This window comes from Cygnus olor, chromosome 8, assembly GCF_009769625.2.
Source record: "Cygnus olor isolate bCygOlo1 chromosome 8, bCygOlo1.pri.v2, whole genome shotgun sequence".
In the NCBI taxonomy this organism is placed as follows: domain Eukaryota; kingdom Metazoa; phylum Chordata; class Aves; order Anseriformes; family Anatidae; genus Cygnus; species Cygnus olor.
In genome coordinates this window covers 26,049,088-26,064,649 of record NC_049176.1, presented here as the reverse complement: position 1 = coordinate 26,064,649, position 15,562 = coordinate 26,049,088, and the positions used below count along the sequence as shown (strand labels likewise).

Sequence of the window (15,562 nt, the reverse complement as noted above, 5' to 3'; positions counted from 1 at the left end):
GCCCTCGGCGGCGGCGGCTGCGGAGCATCCAGCGGGGCGGCGGCGGCTGCCGGGCTCAGGGCGCGGGGGAGCGGCGGAGCGGAGCCGTCGCCGCTCTCGGTGCTGCTGCTGCTGCTGCTGCTGCTGCTGCTGCTGCTGCTGCTGCTGCTGGTGCTGCTGCTGGTGCTGCTGCTGGTGGTGGTGCTGCTGGTGGTGGTGCTGCTGGTGGTGCGGCCGCTGTCCGGCCCGGAGCTCCCGGGGGAGCCGGCGGGGGGGGCAGCGGCGGCGCCGGTGGCAGCGTCCCGGTGCCCGCCGCCGCCTCCCCGGCCCCGCGGTGCCGCCTCCCGGCCGCGGCTCCCGGTGACAGCCGCCGCTCCGCCGCGGGCTGCCCGGCCGCTCGCTGCACTTGCCGCTCCGCGCTCGCTGCCTCCTCCCGCGGCGCCGCGCTCCCCCTTTTTTAAGCGCAAACAATCGCTACTTCTGTTTCCTACGGACACCAAGCCGGTTTCTCTCTCTCTCTCTCTCTCTCCTCTCTCTCTCTTCTCTCTCTCTTTTTTTTTTTTTTCCTCCCCCCCCCCCTTTTTTTTTTTTTAACCTCATCAGCTTTTTTTGAAAAGAAAAAAAATTTGAGCGCTTTTTGAGTTGAAACACCCGCCCACATTTTAACGGCAGAGATTTAAGGAGGCGCTGCGGAGATGCGGCCGGCCGGGCAGGAAGGCCTGCAGCCAGCACCGCCCGCCCCTCGCCCGGCCCCGGCCGCGGCCCCGCCGCCGTTCCCGGCCCCGAGCGGCCATAGCGGGCAGGTCGCTTGTGGCAGCACCGCTGAGGCCTAGGGGGACGGAAACCCGGGGAGGGGGGAGAAGAGAAATAAATACACGGAGGGGGGGGGGGGGGTCGGCCCCGGGAGGCGCCGCGCTGCCTCCCGCCGCCACCTGCCCGCGGGCACGGCCCCGCTCGGAGCACCCCCCCCCCCCCCCCCGGCAGCGACCCCCGGGGTCCTGTCCCCGCAGCCAAGGTCGAGGATGGAGGAGGGTCAATGTCAAGTTGTCTCGGCGCCCGAGGAGCGTTTTCGGTGCTTTTGATTGATTCGAAAGTGCCATTTTGAGGGGGAGACGCGCACGGCCGCCGAGGAGACGCGGCGGGACTCTGTGCGCCTTCAGAAGGGGACGGAGCAGCGAGGGTACGGTCCGGAGCTGTCGGTGCCGTCCCGGCCAGCGGCGTTTTGTTGTCTCGTGCTGCTTTAATTGCTGACTTGCTTTGAGTTTCAGGGAGCCCCGGGAGGCTGAAGCCTGCACGAGTTAACCCCGCGAGAGGTAAGAGGCAGCGGCGCGGCTCCCTGGCGAGCACACGGACCTGAGCCGCCGCGGAGGCGATCCGCCTGGCTGCGCTCCGCGGGGACGCCACGGCCAAGTAGACAGGGAGGCGAACACGCGTGAGGCAGCCCGGGGGGGCTCCGTGACAGCTTCCACAATCGCATGTGGCGATTGCTGCGTGGCACTGGGCTCGGCCGGCCGCTGACAGCCCGCGGGGACGGCGCGCGTCCGGGGCCTGAGTCGCGATTATCGCCCCGCTGGAGGCGTCAGCCGCTCCCCGGGGCTCTGCCGGCAGCCCGGCAGTGACAGGGGGTCACAGCAGCGATTGTTTGTGCCTCTGGCTCCGCTTTAACCTTCGGTTGCTTGTCGCTTCGCGATTTTCCTGCGCCGATTCCCCGGGCCGCTCTTGCTTGCGAGAATAGGAAGGTGAAAAGTAGCGAGCTGCCTCCAGGCGAAGCAGGGAAAACAGCTGTGCTCCGAGTGTCAGCTGGCCCCCGGCCGCACTCCCACAAAAAGGGGAAAAATAAAGCGTTTTTAAGGGCCTTATCACGATAATTCTCGGTCACAAGTAATAGCGCAAATAGTTTTGTAAACAAAGATATGAATTATATTTTTTCCTTAAAGATAACTCCAGAAATATATGCGTATAAACAACACCTATATATTAATTGTTTTTCTGCACGAAGAAGGAATCAATATGCAAAACAGAGTTTGCAGTCAGGCGGCTGTTAATAGACTTATCTCTTGACTAATCGGTGCCTAAAATTCCTAGTTTTGGTGGTGTTACCTATTGCTGATTTACTGCAGAATCGGACCTGCGGGTCTTACGAGAGTCTTCTACTAATTCTTTCGATTTATGGTTAAAAAGAAAGCCCCCATCTCCTGGTAATCACGTCACACAGCAAAAACAATTAAGTAAACTGTAGCTGGGATGCTGCAGGCCTTCTGCAAGTAAAATTGCCCAGCCAGAAAATGCCGTCAAACCTCCTCCACGGTAGGGGCTTCAAAAGCCTCTCAAAAACCTTTGCAGAAAGAAGCGTGTTCATCATAATCATTTCCTTTCGACAGTGGTAAAGATACTCCCTGTAAAACAGAAAGAGCTGCCCTGAACGGCAGCAATAACACCTTCTGGAAGGCGACTTTGTCACTGCAGTGCCTAAACTCACCGAGTGTCCCCCTGTAACCAGCCTGACACTCGCTGGAGGAACAGCCGTAGGGCTGAGCAGAGCGAGGAGCTGTGAGAAGAATAGAAACTTTCATTGTGACTTTCACGTGAACTTCCTGTGATACGGGACATGTTGAGCTTTTCACCTTTTCTTCACACTCTGGATCAAATCCTTCCTGTTGTGATCTAATATAGATATCATTATTTAAAATATTACTGTAATAGATGTGAACACTGTGTAACTTATCTTGACAGCACACCTATAGCTTAAATCGAAGCCAGGAATTAACTGGCTTTAATCCAATTTCTAAAACTTGCTTTTCAGCCTTTATTATAGTTACTCTCTAGTAATGTGTGGGTGGATTTGTCTGTAATTTAGCCTTGGCTGTCACTGGCATTGCACCATACCTTGTACCTATTACAGAACTGTATGTAACATCAAACTGAACAAAAGCAGGTGTGAAGGCAATTATTTTATTTTATCATCTCTATATTCGGCGGTGGGGAGCTTGAATTGTTAAGCTAACACCGACGAGTAATAAAAAAGAAAAAAAAAAAACTTTTGGGAAACCTTGCCAACATAAACTGAAGCAGGAACACGATAAAATATAATATTTAACTTATCTGATACTCTGGCTTTGCATCGTAAGTGGCGTCTTAGTAGGGCTTTAAGCCACCTTGAAATTCTGCATGGTTATGCAGCAGCAAGAAAGACACCGAATGCGTCCTGAAGATGCCGGTCCCCAGCAGCGCTCACCGACAGGCTTTAAACAATCCCTCACCTAGAGGAGCTCCTCCTGGGAAGACGGACAGTCCTGCAGGTACGGTGAAACATCTGCATTCGCTGCACGGGGCTTGCATGCGGTGTTCGCTTGCTCTTCCTCCCTGAGTCCCGCTCCTCTTCCCTGGTGGGTTCTGCCGAGACTCGCGGCGGTGCCGTCCTTTCCCCCTCAGCTCTCCCTTTTATTTAGTCAGTAGCAAGCACGCAGACCAAAAAACTCGTGTGTAAGAGCTCTCACCGATGCGAACAGAAAAAAACAATTAAATAAAGAACTGTGATTCCTCAAACTGGGCAAATATCTTCATTCTAAGACAATATTACCACAGTGTAGCTCTGCTAGTTTTCACTAGTAGGAGAAGGCTTGAGGTACGTGTGACCTGGGGTGGCCGCGACACCCGTGCTGGGCGATACGGGTTGGGACAATTAGGAAATTTTGGGCAATTAGCAAACTTTGGACAATTAGCACATCGGTGCCCGAAGGCGTGTCGGTGTTTAACGCCAGGGCTCGGGGGTTGGCTGGACGGCACCAGGCTGTGGAAAACCATTCCTGCAGCCCCATCCGCTCCCCTTCAGGAGCCGGGCACGGCACGTAGGGCACCTCACGGGGCGAGGCGCGGACCGGCCGCCTCGGGGACCCCTGAGGGCCGCTCGGGCGCCCCGGGCTCGCAGGGCCCCGTTAGGCCGCAGGCGGCGGCGCAGCCCCCCCGGCTCCCCCCGCGGGGCCGCCGCCCGCCCCCTCACCCCCCCGGCGGCTCTGAGGGGACGGCTCAGCCCCGGCGGGCCGGGCCGGGCCCTCCGCAGGGGCCTAGGGACGGCCGGGCCGGGCCGGGCTCCCCGCGCGCGCTCCCGCGCCCGCCTCCCTCAGCGGGGCCGCGCAGCAGCGGCGGCCGCGCGCGTGAGGCCGGGAAGGCGCCGCCTCCTCCCTCCCCCCCTCCTCCCTCCCTCCTCCTCCTCCTCCTCCTCCTCCTCCTCCTCCTCCTTCCCCCTCCCCTCGCAGAGCGCTTGACAGGAGCGCGGTCACGTGGCGGCCGCAAAGCGCCGCTTTGCGACCTCGATGACAGGCAAAGTGTGCGACAGGCGCGGGGCGGGTGGAGGGGGGGCGCCGCTGCCTTCTCCTCCTCCTCCTCCTCCTCCTCCTCCTCCTGCTGCCGCCGCGGTGCTGGCCGGCCGCTGAGCGAGGCACCGCTGCCTTCATCCCTCCCTCTCCTCCTCCTCCTCCTCCTCCTCTTCTCCTCCTCCTCCTCCTCCCAGGCCCGGGGCCGCGGCGGGATCCCGAGCGGCGCCCCCATGAGCCCCTAGCCCCGAGCCCCGGGTGCGCGGAGGGAGCCGGGCAGCAGGCGGCCGCCATGGCGTCCAACACGGACCGCGAGATGATCCTGGCGGACTTCCAGGTAGGCGCCCTCGCCGCCCGGCCCGGGGCTCGCCGGTGGTGGCTTTCTCCTTCCTCCGCGGCCCCTCCTCGCCGCTGCTTCGGGCTCGGCGGGGAAGGGGCGGCGAACAAAATGTCTCCCCTAAACGTCTCTTATCTGAACAAAAAGCTTTTATTATTTTTTATTTTTTTATTTATTTTTTTGCTCTCCGCTCCTTCCCTCTCTCCCCCACCCCGCCGACTGTGTGGCAGCTCGCTGGGGGAAGGTGCGGGGAGGCCGCCCGGCTCCTCGCCCCGCCGGCCCTGTCAGTGCTGGGGTGAGTCACCTGCCGGGGAGGCGCAGCCCTCAGCGCAGCAACTCGGCTCCCAGCCTGCCCCAGCCTGCGGCTGCTGCGATGGTGGAAGAGTCTCCCCTCCCCAGTCCACGCGACGCCCTGTTTTCGTAGACAGAAAGAGTATGCCCCCACGAGTTGTCTGTTACCTTCCTCCTTCCCCGCAAAGTGGGGGTAATTTAACTTCAGACTCCTAAATCGTATTTTTCTAAGTCTTTCTCTAAGTGATGGCTGACGTTTGTTCAGAGGCCTGGTCAATCTCTTCACTATATCGCTTTTTAATATTGCCTGTCTCCTATATTTTTTTTTATCTCCAAGAACAAGTAAGCAAACAAGTGGAAGATACCTGAATTTGTAATGGTGGGAGAGCCAAAAGTAGCTCGTAAGGATATCAGCTTATATCTGAATATCTTTTTAATATTGTTTCTGAGTCAATATATCTTCTTTAAGCTTTGTCTGTTTGCAGTGATGGGTCTGTTGTGGCTCCATTCTTGGGCCACATTGTAAAACTGGTGTCTGTACGTACCGCTTTTTAAAGAAGCATCTCTCAGCTGTCAGCTGGGAAACCAGCTTATTCAGTTTTTAAAAGAAAAAAGAAAAGTTACCCCTCACTCTGTGTGCATGCGTGTTTAACAAGGATGTTTCTTTGGAATTACAGGTGGTGTGACCGTAGTGTACATTACATAATTCCTCTTTTGTGAAAGGTATCTGATATCTTCCTGACGTAACATGCGGAGTTCCCAGTTTCCCAGTTGATAACAGGGGAATGCTTTCACTTCTGGTACCTGAATACATTACACTCATTTATTTAAACATTTAGTGACTGTTTCTATAGTTGTCCTTTATTTTGCTGTGCTTGGAGATATTTTTGTGTGTGTAAGGAGTAATATCCCTATTTTAAGGATGGGATTTCATAGTTCTTCCAGTACTAATATCTTGCATAAAAGGAGACTGGGACCCCGTTTCTGCATCCGTGCTAGTGGAGACAGACTTCTGTGGAATCCCACGTTACTAGCTAGACCAGGTTTGTGTTCTGGAAGCCAAGACAATGATTCAGTTAGTGGCTGGTAAATGTAATAAGTCTTTTAAATAGGGTTTTCAATCTGTATCTCCTTTCCAAGTTTTCAGTGGCGATGTTATTTTGCAATTCTGCAGCATTTTTCTGCTTGGATTTTGAAACCAGTTAATAAAGGTATAGGAGCAACTGCAGTGTTTGGTACCATGAAGACAAGTAAGTATTATTGCAAGCCTTCAGAGTGGCAGTGGAGTTGCAGAAATTGTTTGTAGATTGAGGATGACATAATGCGCCCGACACCCAGGAAGTACTTTACTGTATAACAATGCTTCTGTAAAAAACAAGATGATGAAACCTCATTTTTTTTTCCTTTCCCCCTTTACTTTTCCTCTTATTTCTGCCATCAGCTTTTTCTGTTTCACTTTATTTTTTTTATAATTCTCAAGCTTCTCCCGGACTTTGAAATACTGAATGTCAATTGTCATGCTCTAAGCCTTTAGATTAGTAAAGGATAATGCCAGTCGTTATTAGGCCACGTATGTTAAAGCTGTTAAAAATGGTGAAGGATTTGGGGTATTTTAAATACGTGATGGAATTTACGACTCATTCCCTACAATTTTAAAATGGAAAATAAAATGTGCAAAGTATTTCTTCATGATTCTGTCTTTTGTATTTTCTGTACCTTTTAATAAATATATTTATCAGAGTTATATTGCCATCATCTATATTTGTGTGAGGTATCTTGTTGAAGAATGGTGTATATGTTGAAAACTTTAAAAACAATTTTCTCTGGTTTTGTGCAGCTGATCTTTGCTGAGTGAAACTGGGAGGGAAACGTCATCAACGTTTCACACTCACCTGTCCCAAGTTTCTTTTAGGAGGGATAGAGCAGTGGGCTTTGAACTTTAAAGCATGAAAGGCATTTCCCTCCCCATAAATTTTTTTTTCAGTGAAGTAATAATTATACTAATGTTTGATGCTTTTGGCAAGCATTCATGGGCTTATTTTATATCTTTCAAAATCATTAGGGACGCTTCCATTAGTTGCAGCTAGAGCAGGATCTTGGATTGCTTTTTTTTTTCCCCATTTAACTCAGGTTGCTGTAACAGCTACTTCTGAGATACTAGAGAGTGTATTTAAATACTTAAATACTTAAAAGCGTTTCTACATACACACATACATTGAATAATTTTACAAAAGACCTTAACTACAGGGTAAAACACCATAGGTGATCTACCAAAATATTTTTTCTTAATGTGTCTTAAAAAACTTAAGCCTGTTCTGTATGGTTTATAATTATTTTTTTTTCACTCTTTTTTTTTAAATAAGATTACTTTATGCTACCTGGAGAGTACAAGGCATGTATACATGCACATAGGCTGTATAAGCAACCTGTCTAACTTTTCCGTCTCAGGTCCTCACTTAGGAAAGATTATACATGGGTAATCTGATCGGTTTTCAGTGGAAGTAGCTACGTAGTGGAGTTAAACAGACAAACAAGTTTTGGTTGTCTTACTAAATGCAATTCAGAATTTCTCCACAAAGTGTCATTGGCATGTAGGAAAAATTCCACAGAAGGAAGAAAAAAAAATCGACAGCTTGTGCTTGTATTCTTTGAAAAGGTAACTGCGTTTGAATTGGTAAAAGAGAGATGCTGCAGCATACCTCAAATTCTGTGGGAAATAAAAAAGAGGTAGAAATTATATTCCCTATATCTCTGTTCTTCCATTTGTTGTTTCTAATTGCAAAATGTTCTTTTGTCTCCGTTAGGATACCCAGGTAGTCAAGTGATACAAATGTATTCATAATCTATGAGGTTTGGGGTTCGAAGAGAATTGGTCCCCGCAGTGCGTTAGTCCACTTTTCATTATAAAGAAGGAAAAGCCATTGCAACTTCAGTTGCAATTGTGAACTCAGTTGCAAACTTCAGTTGCACCGAACTTAGTTAAATTGGTGCAGTTGAACTGTTCAGGAATGAAAAAAAAAAAACCTTTTTAGTATTGGCAGGAGTGTCAGATGTAGACACTTAGGTATACTTGCACCTGAATTTTAGTTTTGAGAGCTTCCCTTAGGACGGGGGCTAAAGGTAACAAAAATATCTTTTTGTCTGGGTGAATTATATCCACGTATAGGACCACTTGAGTCATACCATGTGGTGGTCCTCAAAAAAAAGTCCTAAATGTAGAGTGGGCTGAAGGATTAACGTTTTTCATTGACCAAGTAAATAAGTAGTTCAAGATTGGTCTGGGTTGGACGACTTTGGTGTGGAATGGTAAAACTCAAAATTCCTTGCTTTCACTGAAACGACAGGTATTTAAGTGTTCTTCTTCTGTCTTCCATCTATATTCATTGTGAAACAGTTGTGATATTTTTCTTTTTAAAATTAACTTAAAAAAAGCATACCAGGCAATAGAGTGCTTTGGTATGATTCACACACACATATATATACATAAAGATATTTTTTTCAAGATTCACCTTTGTGTCATTTTTTCTTCATAAAAACAGGGGTTTGTGGGAGGAGCAAGGGGGAATTGGGAAGGAAGAAAATCATTGCCAGAAAGGTGAGAAAGCCTGCAAGATAATCCATGTTTTAAGTTATCAAATTGGTCGTTACATTGATAGATCAGCATATGGGGTTTTATTTTTCTATATATTATTTATGTACTTTTAAGATTTAGCTGTAATTCAAGCTACTCATTTCCTTCTGGAATGGTCAAACTAAAGAAACTGCAGAATCTTTATCACTTGGAAGTTAACACAGTGCTGTTAAATAACTGACAGGATATGTTTGTGAAGGTTCTTTTTTGTGTGGTTATGAAAAACATCAATTTGTTTTGGCCCTGGTTAAGATTATCTGTGTTACGCACACAGTTTTCACTATCTAATGGTAAAATGTGCAGAACCGACGGGTGTATGCATTTTTTTTTGAGGGTGCTGAGGGAGCTTTGCTTTCTGTTACTTGGTAGTTAATGTCAGCATGAAAATTTGATGGGTGAAGAAGGCAGGTGGGTGCAAGAACAGCTTCAAGTCAGGACATTCGATTCTTGCCCTGGACTGTGACTTATGCTGGGACTGGAAAGAGCATTTCAACCACTCGCTGTAAGGGGAAGCTATCCCCTAAGGGGTTTTGAGCCCATAGCAAAGTTGATGTCCTTATAATTGTTTGCTAAAAGAAAAGGTGGTGGTGTTTTGTCATGAAGGCACTGGGGCAGAAAGGACTATTCTAGATTTCCTTGATGTCTTACGTGAAATGTTTGGAAATTCACTTGGAACAAGCTCCTCAACAAATGATAGGTGCTGAAGAGGCATCCAGTCCAAGTTGAAATATTTGGGAAGTCGTCCTCAAACAAAATGCAGACCTCCAAGACCTACAAACATCAGGAAGGCTACCATGGCACCCAGGTGTCTGGTTTTGTGTGCGCTCAGATCTGTCTGAGCTTAAAACCTCACCCTCTCGCTCACAAAACCTGCCAGGATTCATGTTTTTGTGTGGCCTCTGGAGAACTGTATGCAGCAGACGCTTCCAGAGCACGGCTGCTGGACTGAGCTCTGCAGCTCTCCGTGGGAGCTGGAAGGAAAGGCAGTTCTGTGTAGGTCAGAAATGGGGGTTTGGGAGAGGCAGCTTTGTTTCTTCTTCCCCTCATACTGAGTATCTTCAGGTAAAAGCGTGAGTTTCTAATAGTTAGGTGCCACGATGCTCAGCAGTGCTTCACCTGACTTTTTTTTGTGGATGTAGCTTAGTATATCATAAGATAAATTTTAAAATGGGGTAGTTTTCTTTTATTTCTTAGGGAAATTGTGAAATTTTAATTTTATTCTTGAGTAAACCTTAGGACACCATAGCGTATTGAAATTTATACCTGTGATGCCTCATGTTTTACATCTTCATTACTATTTAATTTAATCCTTACTGTTTTTTGTCATCTCTTATAATTTTGTGCATTACAGAGTCAGTAGCAGCATTGGAACCGGTAGTTGGACCTCTTGGTTTGCAACACAATTGGTTTTTTTTGCTCTACGTGGCCTTAGGCTCAAGAGACATGATGAAAACATGCTGTGTGTTTACTGCATCTTAGTTTGGTTAGTTTGATTGTCATTGTCTGCTACCAAGGCCATTGCTTATATTAATTCATTCCTTGTGTGTTTCTGAAGATTCGACAGTTTAATTTCTTTAGATGCTTCTAGAATCAGCCGTAAGCCCAAAGCTTTGTTCCGAGTTTGATTTCCTTGTCAGCTCTCTGGCCTTTAAACAGGAGGTGAAGGGGATTCCAGAGCCACAAATAAGAAATGGGAGTAAGAATGATGTCCATTTAGAAACACAATAACTCAGATTTTTCCGCCGATAGCTGTTCACGGAAAAGCCTGCTGATCTCTCCTACATGAGGACAGATATTTAATTAGAAATACTCTCTGACATTTATGGAGAGGAAAGAGGATACTATGATTTGTGTACATTACAGCCTAGCTGTAAGAACCTAAATAATTTACCACTGGAGCACTGATTCATCTTTAGAAAGAGGTTTATGCAGTTCTTTTAATTCAATTACCTTGAAAAGAGTTCACATCATAGTAGTCGTGTCACTGTTTCCATCAGCCTATTCATATAGGTATTTGGGTTAGTAGGTCACTGAAACAGATCGAGAGGTGATAGCTGTAGGATCCTTTTTCAAATGCCATGACAACTAATAGGAGATATAATAAGGAAATTATCAATTATATCTATTCCTAGGTATGTGCTTTCATTGAAAGAGAATGAGAGTTATTTGACAAATTGAAAATAAAACGTGTGCCTAGTATTTCTCGGTACACAAGGATCACTTACAGTAAACATGTCTGTTGAGCTGATGTTTTTGTGTGGAAGGGCGTGTAGAATCTCCTATCTTAAGAGTATCGCATTGGAGTGGAAAGTCTGAAAAAATAACATTTCCCCCTCTCTTTGGTCAGTTCTCATGGTTCAGCTACCATTGCACGCCTGGTTTTCATGCCTTTTCCTCCTAGGAACAGGAGTTAATAGTTCATTAAAGGACCTCTATGGCGTTTTTGGATAGAATTTCCTATTTTTCTAGTAAGTGGCTGTGTTTGTGCATTTGCGGGGCAGCCATTAGGTGAGTCCTTTCTTTTAACTGCTGTAGGAACTAGAAGCAGCCTAGGTAAACACCTAACATTTTATTTGTCCCTCGTCATTAGGATGAAAGGAAATGACTTGCTTACTGGCTGGATTGATAGCTACTAATTAAGCCCATTTTTTAGAGTTGACTAGATAATACGCAATTGTTAAAAACAACTCAGAGAGGAAACTAAGGCCCTAATGTACGGATTAGATGTTATTTGGTCTATCAAAGCAGTCCTATACTGGTCCTCTATGTCTAACTGGTTAAGCAGGTCTTTGTTCTGTGGGAGTAGGTACGCTTTCAAAAGGTACTTCAATAAAACTGAAGTTCTTAAGACATTTTGAAACCAGAACAGGGTACAGCAGCCCCTCAGAGGTATTTTGTATTGGTTTCACATTTTACCTATTGCAGGAAACAATTTGTAATGACAAGAACTCTGAAACTGAGTCATCTCTATTTTTTTCTTTAAAGGTCAGGTTGTTTGTGTGAGCAAATATCAAAGGTGCCGTATCAGCTCGGATCGAAGACCCAGCTTGCCGAGTGTCTTATCTGCAGCAGTGGCTGGTGGCTGATCCGTAGGAAAGAGCTGTAAGAAACAGGATTTGAATGGATTTACTCCATCCTCGTTTCTGAAAGTCAGCAATTTAAGAGCTTGATGATGGAATTTGCTATAAGACTTCTGGAAATAAACTGTGTCAGTTTGACTTAGCGTTGAGTTCTTCAACTGACTGAGTTCTTTGGAGACCTCTGAGCAGTTTTATGATACGTGAGTTTGCTTTATAGAAGCTGTGTTCGCTTTTCCTTGGTATGTCGTTATATATATTCATGTATACACAAATTCTATTCTGCATACTTTACTGGAGTCTCTACTGTTCCTCATGCCACAGAAGGCAAAGCTGTCTGAGCAGTAAAAATCTTAACCCTTTCTGGTTTTCCCCCCTAATAAAATTCACGAAAAATCTGATGTCCACAATTTAGGAATGGAGGGTTGATTTAGCATTTAAAGCTGGCTAACTTAAAAGACGAGTCTGCTATAAATAAGTTTGTATTCATAAGTTACTTTAAAATTTTGGAGACTGTCTTCTGGTCTTGGCCATTAGTTCTGTATGTCTCTACTGATGCTTCAGAGTGAGAGTTCTGGGTAAAGAGAAGCTTTGTTGCAGGATGGTCCCCAGGTTTCTCTTTAGTGAATATGAGCAGACAGAATTCATTTAGCTTTCCCAATATGTCCTTACCTTCCTTGCATACTTTAGTATCTTCATCCTTTGGTCCCAGTGACCTGCTAGCAGTCTTCCCTGCCCTGATGCTTTTAAAAGCTTATGTAATTTTTTTGTCTTTAGAGAAATGTTTTTTTCATGGTCTTTGTTGGCTTGCATTGTAGTATGACATGTGCTTTGCTAGGATTTGAATGTTCTTCTATTTTTCTATTTTGGATACCATTGCCAGGTTTGACAAATCTGTCCATTCCTTGTAGTCCTGTACCAAAAAAAAATGTGAAAAGTTGAGAAAAGCGTCTTTTTATATATATATATATATATATATGTTAGTGTTCTTTCTTTGTGTTTATCTAGAAAATAGGTTTTATTTATTCTTTAGTTGCTTTTGAGGTTCCGTTCCTTTTGAGGCAAGGAGGAAAAAGGAGATGATTGCAACTATCCAGTAACCCAGAGTGTTTGTCTGCCCCCTGTTTACCTGTTTTATTTTCTTATGTGCTAATGGACAATACACTGTAAGAGCAAAATTATTGTGAGTCAGGAAATCTTGGGCTTTTCACCTTCACTGAGATGCTTTCGCAGACTAAGCAAGCACAGAAAACTTGTGATAATCCAAACTAAAGCATTTTGTAGTTGGATGGTAGTTGAAGAGAATGGGGGCTGTCCTTAGTCCTCAGAAAAGACAGCCGGGTTTAGTAGTCCAGAGCACTAATTAACGGGTACTGATTTTTGTTTTGTTTTGGTTTTTAATTCAGTTTGAGCCCTGCTCTTTGTGTGTAGTGCAGAGAACATGTGGCTTAAATGCTGAAGTGTTAGCGTGGGGCTTGGGGGACTGGGGTTCATGTCTTGGCTCAGCTCGTGGTCTTCCTGGGGATGTGCCTTCATGGTATTTTGGAAGCAGAATTTGTTCCAGAGTCTCCAGAGTGTTCAGAGCCTGCTGGAGACCATTTGAAAGTGGTTAGCGTGGTGCCAAGTTCTGCTCAGAAGTGGTTGGAGCTTCACACTACCAGCCCAGACTTTGTACCCTGATTGCTTTGTTCAGAAGGCTTGCAGTCATCTCAGAGCGTGGGCAAAGTTCACTCTTGTCTGCTTGGTAACCAATAGGTGGAGAAGTCTTGTGCGACCTTCAGAAATACCTTTCTTTTTTTGTGTTCCCCTCCATTCCTTCTGTAGAAAGGGGCTAGTGATCCCTTGCTTTAGGGTTTTGTTTGCCGTGGTGCTCAAACAGTACAAGGAGGAACCTTGTGAACAGGTGGGGGTGCGAGTAGAAATGCATTGGGCAAAACTTCGGCCCGGTGTGTGTGCCTAAACCCTTTCTGGTAAGTGTATTAGTTTGCTTTTGTTAAGTGAACAGCTGGCGAATCTGCTTAAGTTTTACCAGATGGTCTCCAGAGGTACGTAAAAACAGAGAAGCATTCTCATCTCTTCATTTCAATACTTGCAGTAGGTGACCTTTCAGTTTTTGTCTCAGTCGATATGCCTGGATGTTTTATAAATGTTTGTCTAAACCAGAAAGAAGTAAAAGTTGATTTAATAACCACAGGTGACTCATAGGAAGAGCAGCCTCACTTCGGTAGGGTTGTTGCGAGGTTAGAACGATGGGAGATGCCGCAGAGGGGCTCGTGGGTTTTGGTGTGGCGGTCTGGGGAGTTGGGCTTGAGGCTGGTGGGGCCGTGGGGTGAGAGGTTCCCAGGTACCAAAACCTCTCCGTGGTGTGTGGCTGAATGCGCTGAATCTCTTTAAAGGCCGGAGGGGCGTTACATGTGGAGCCTAAATCTGGTATTATGGCACTAAAGCCTTTACTTGCTTGGCTGAGTGGATTGGTTTAGTCTCACCTGTTTTAGGGACGCGTGCTGTGCGTTGATTCAGTTGCTCTGAAGTAGTTACCACTGTGACAGAGCCTGTGTGAATTTTCAAGAGAAGTTTCTCGCTTTCTGGTTATGCCATAGGTGAATTACTGCCCTGAAGCTTTACGGGTTTGGGCAGACGTCTAGCAGATACTGTGTTGGAGAGGGAAGTACGCAAGGAGGTGGCGAAGAAGGACATTGCCTATGTTTCGGGTGCTATTAGGAGCAGCTCCGAGGTTTCCTTAGCTGCTGCCCCTGAGAACTCTGCTGTCGTGGGCAGATCTGCAGCCTGTCCTTGAAAAGAGTTCTTCGTGCTCCTAGTGCATCTCGTCTCCTGAGGAGTAACGTACTGAAGGGACAGTGAATTGACTTTAACAGTATTTGCTCTTTGCCAGCGGTTTTGATTTCTCTATAAAAACTCGTATATCTTTATGAAATAGAGAGAGCTCCAGTTGTATTGCTAAATCTAATAACAACAAAGCGTTGGATACTTCTGAAAGGAAACGTTTCCTAGGGTGCTGTCTGTGCAGTGATGGAGATGAATTGCGCTGCCTTCCTGGCCTTTTGTAGGAGATGCCAAAGGGTGGAAGCTTGTCTTCCCAGGTGATATGGCCCATTGAATCTTGTCGTGCCTTAATGTAGTTGTTTCTCTGGACATTGTAGTTTTGTATGAATATTAAAAAGTTGGACTGAGCTACAGCTGCAACAAAGTGCTGATGACAGAAGGCTCTCTTCCCCTCTTTCGTCCAGCACAGGAGAGTCTGTATCAGCTGTTTCAGTATCTGAGGACTGGGCATTGGACTGAATAATGGTAGCTTAGCCTTGCTCTGAGACAGATGGGTGTGATGTTAGTGAGAGGAGAAAGTCTGTAGCTGACAACTGGTGTGAGTCTGCCCTGCGGATCAGTTGTCTGAGCTTGTTGCTGTGCGGGGTACTTGGAGCTGTGGCTCCAGTGTAATCCTTTTTGTTATGTGGGCAGAGCTTGGTACCTGTGTTTGCATCTGCCCTGGGTTACCGCAGGAGCTCCTGCTGAGGATGTAGATGGCAGAGTGTGTGTGGAGATTAGCTGGGCTCAAAGTGATTTTTATTTCTTTTTTCCTAGCTAGCTTTTAGAGGAGCGAATGATGCTCCATGTAACTCACTGCCGTCGGTCGGTCTGATTTTAATGGCTCTGAACCCACGGTGTGAAATGTTCGAGGCTAAAGCCTAGGCTGGGTTGGGTTAGGGGTGGTTGCTTTGTGGGGAAAAAACCATAGTTATTGTCGGTAGCCAAAGGAAATACAGAATTGCTCAGCAAAAATGTTGAGAGAGGCAGACCTCTGAGTCATTGCTATCTAGCTGCGGGCTGTTTGGCTCAACCTGGCTGTCTGGATACGTTTGACTACTGCATTGTGCCTTGGCAAGAAGGGGAAGGGGCCACAGGTGAGCTGAGAGTA

General features: G+C 46.7%; 1 protein-coding gene across 1 annotated transcript in view; it reads left to right on the top strand.

The window, feature by feature from the left end:
* The first annotated feature begins 4,248 nt into the window (after positions 1-4,248).
* Positions 4,249-15,562, top strand: part of FAF1 (Fas associated factor 1) — a 161,474-nt gene continuing 150,160 nt past the window's right edge. Inside the window, exon 1 of the mRNA XM_040564936.1 lies at positions 4,249-4,629. Within this exon, the coding sequence (XP_040420870.1) occupies positions 4,585-4,629 (45 nt within the window). The 5' untranslated portion in view covers positions 4,249-4,584. The remainder of the gene's footprint in view (positions 4,630-15,562) is intronic.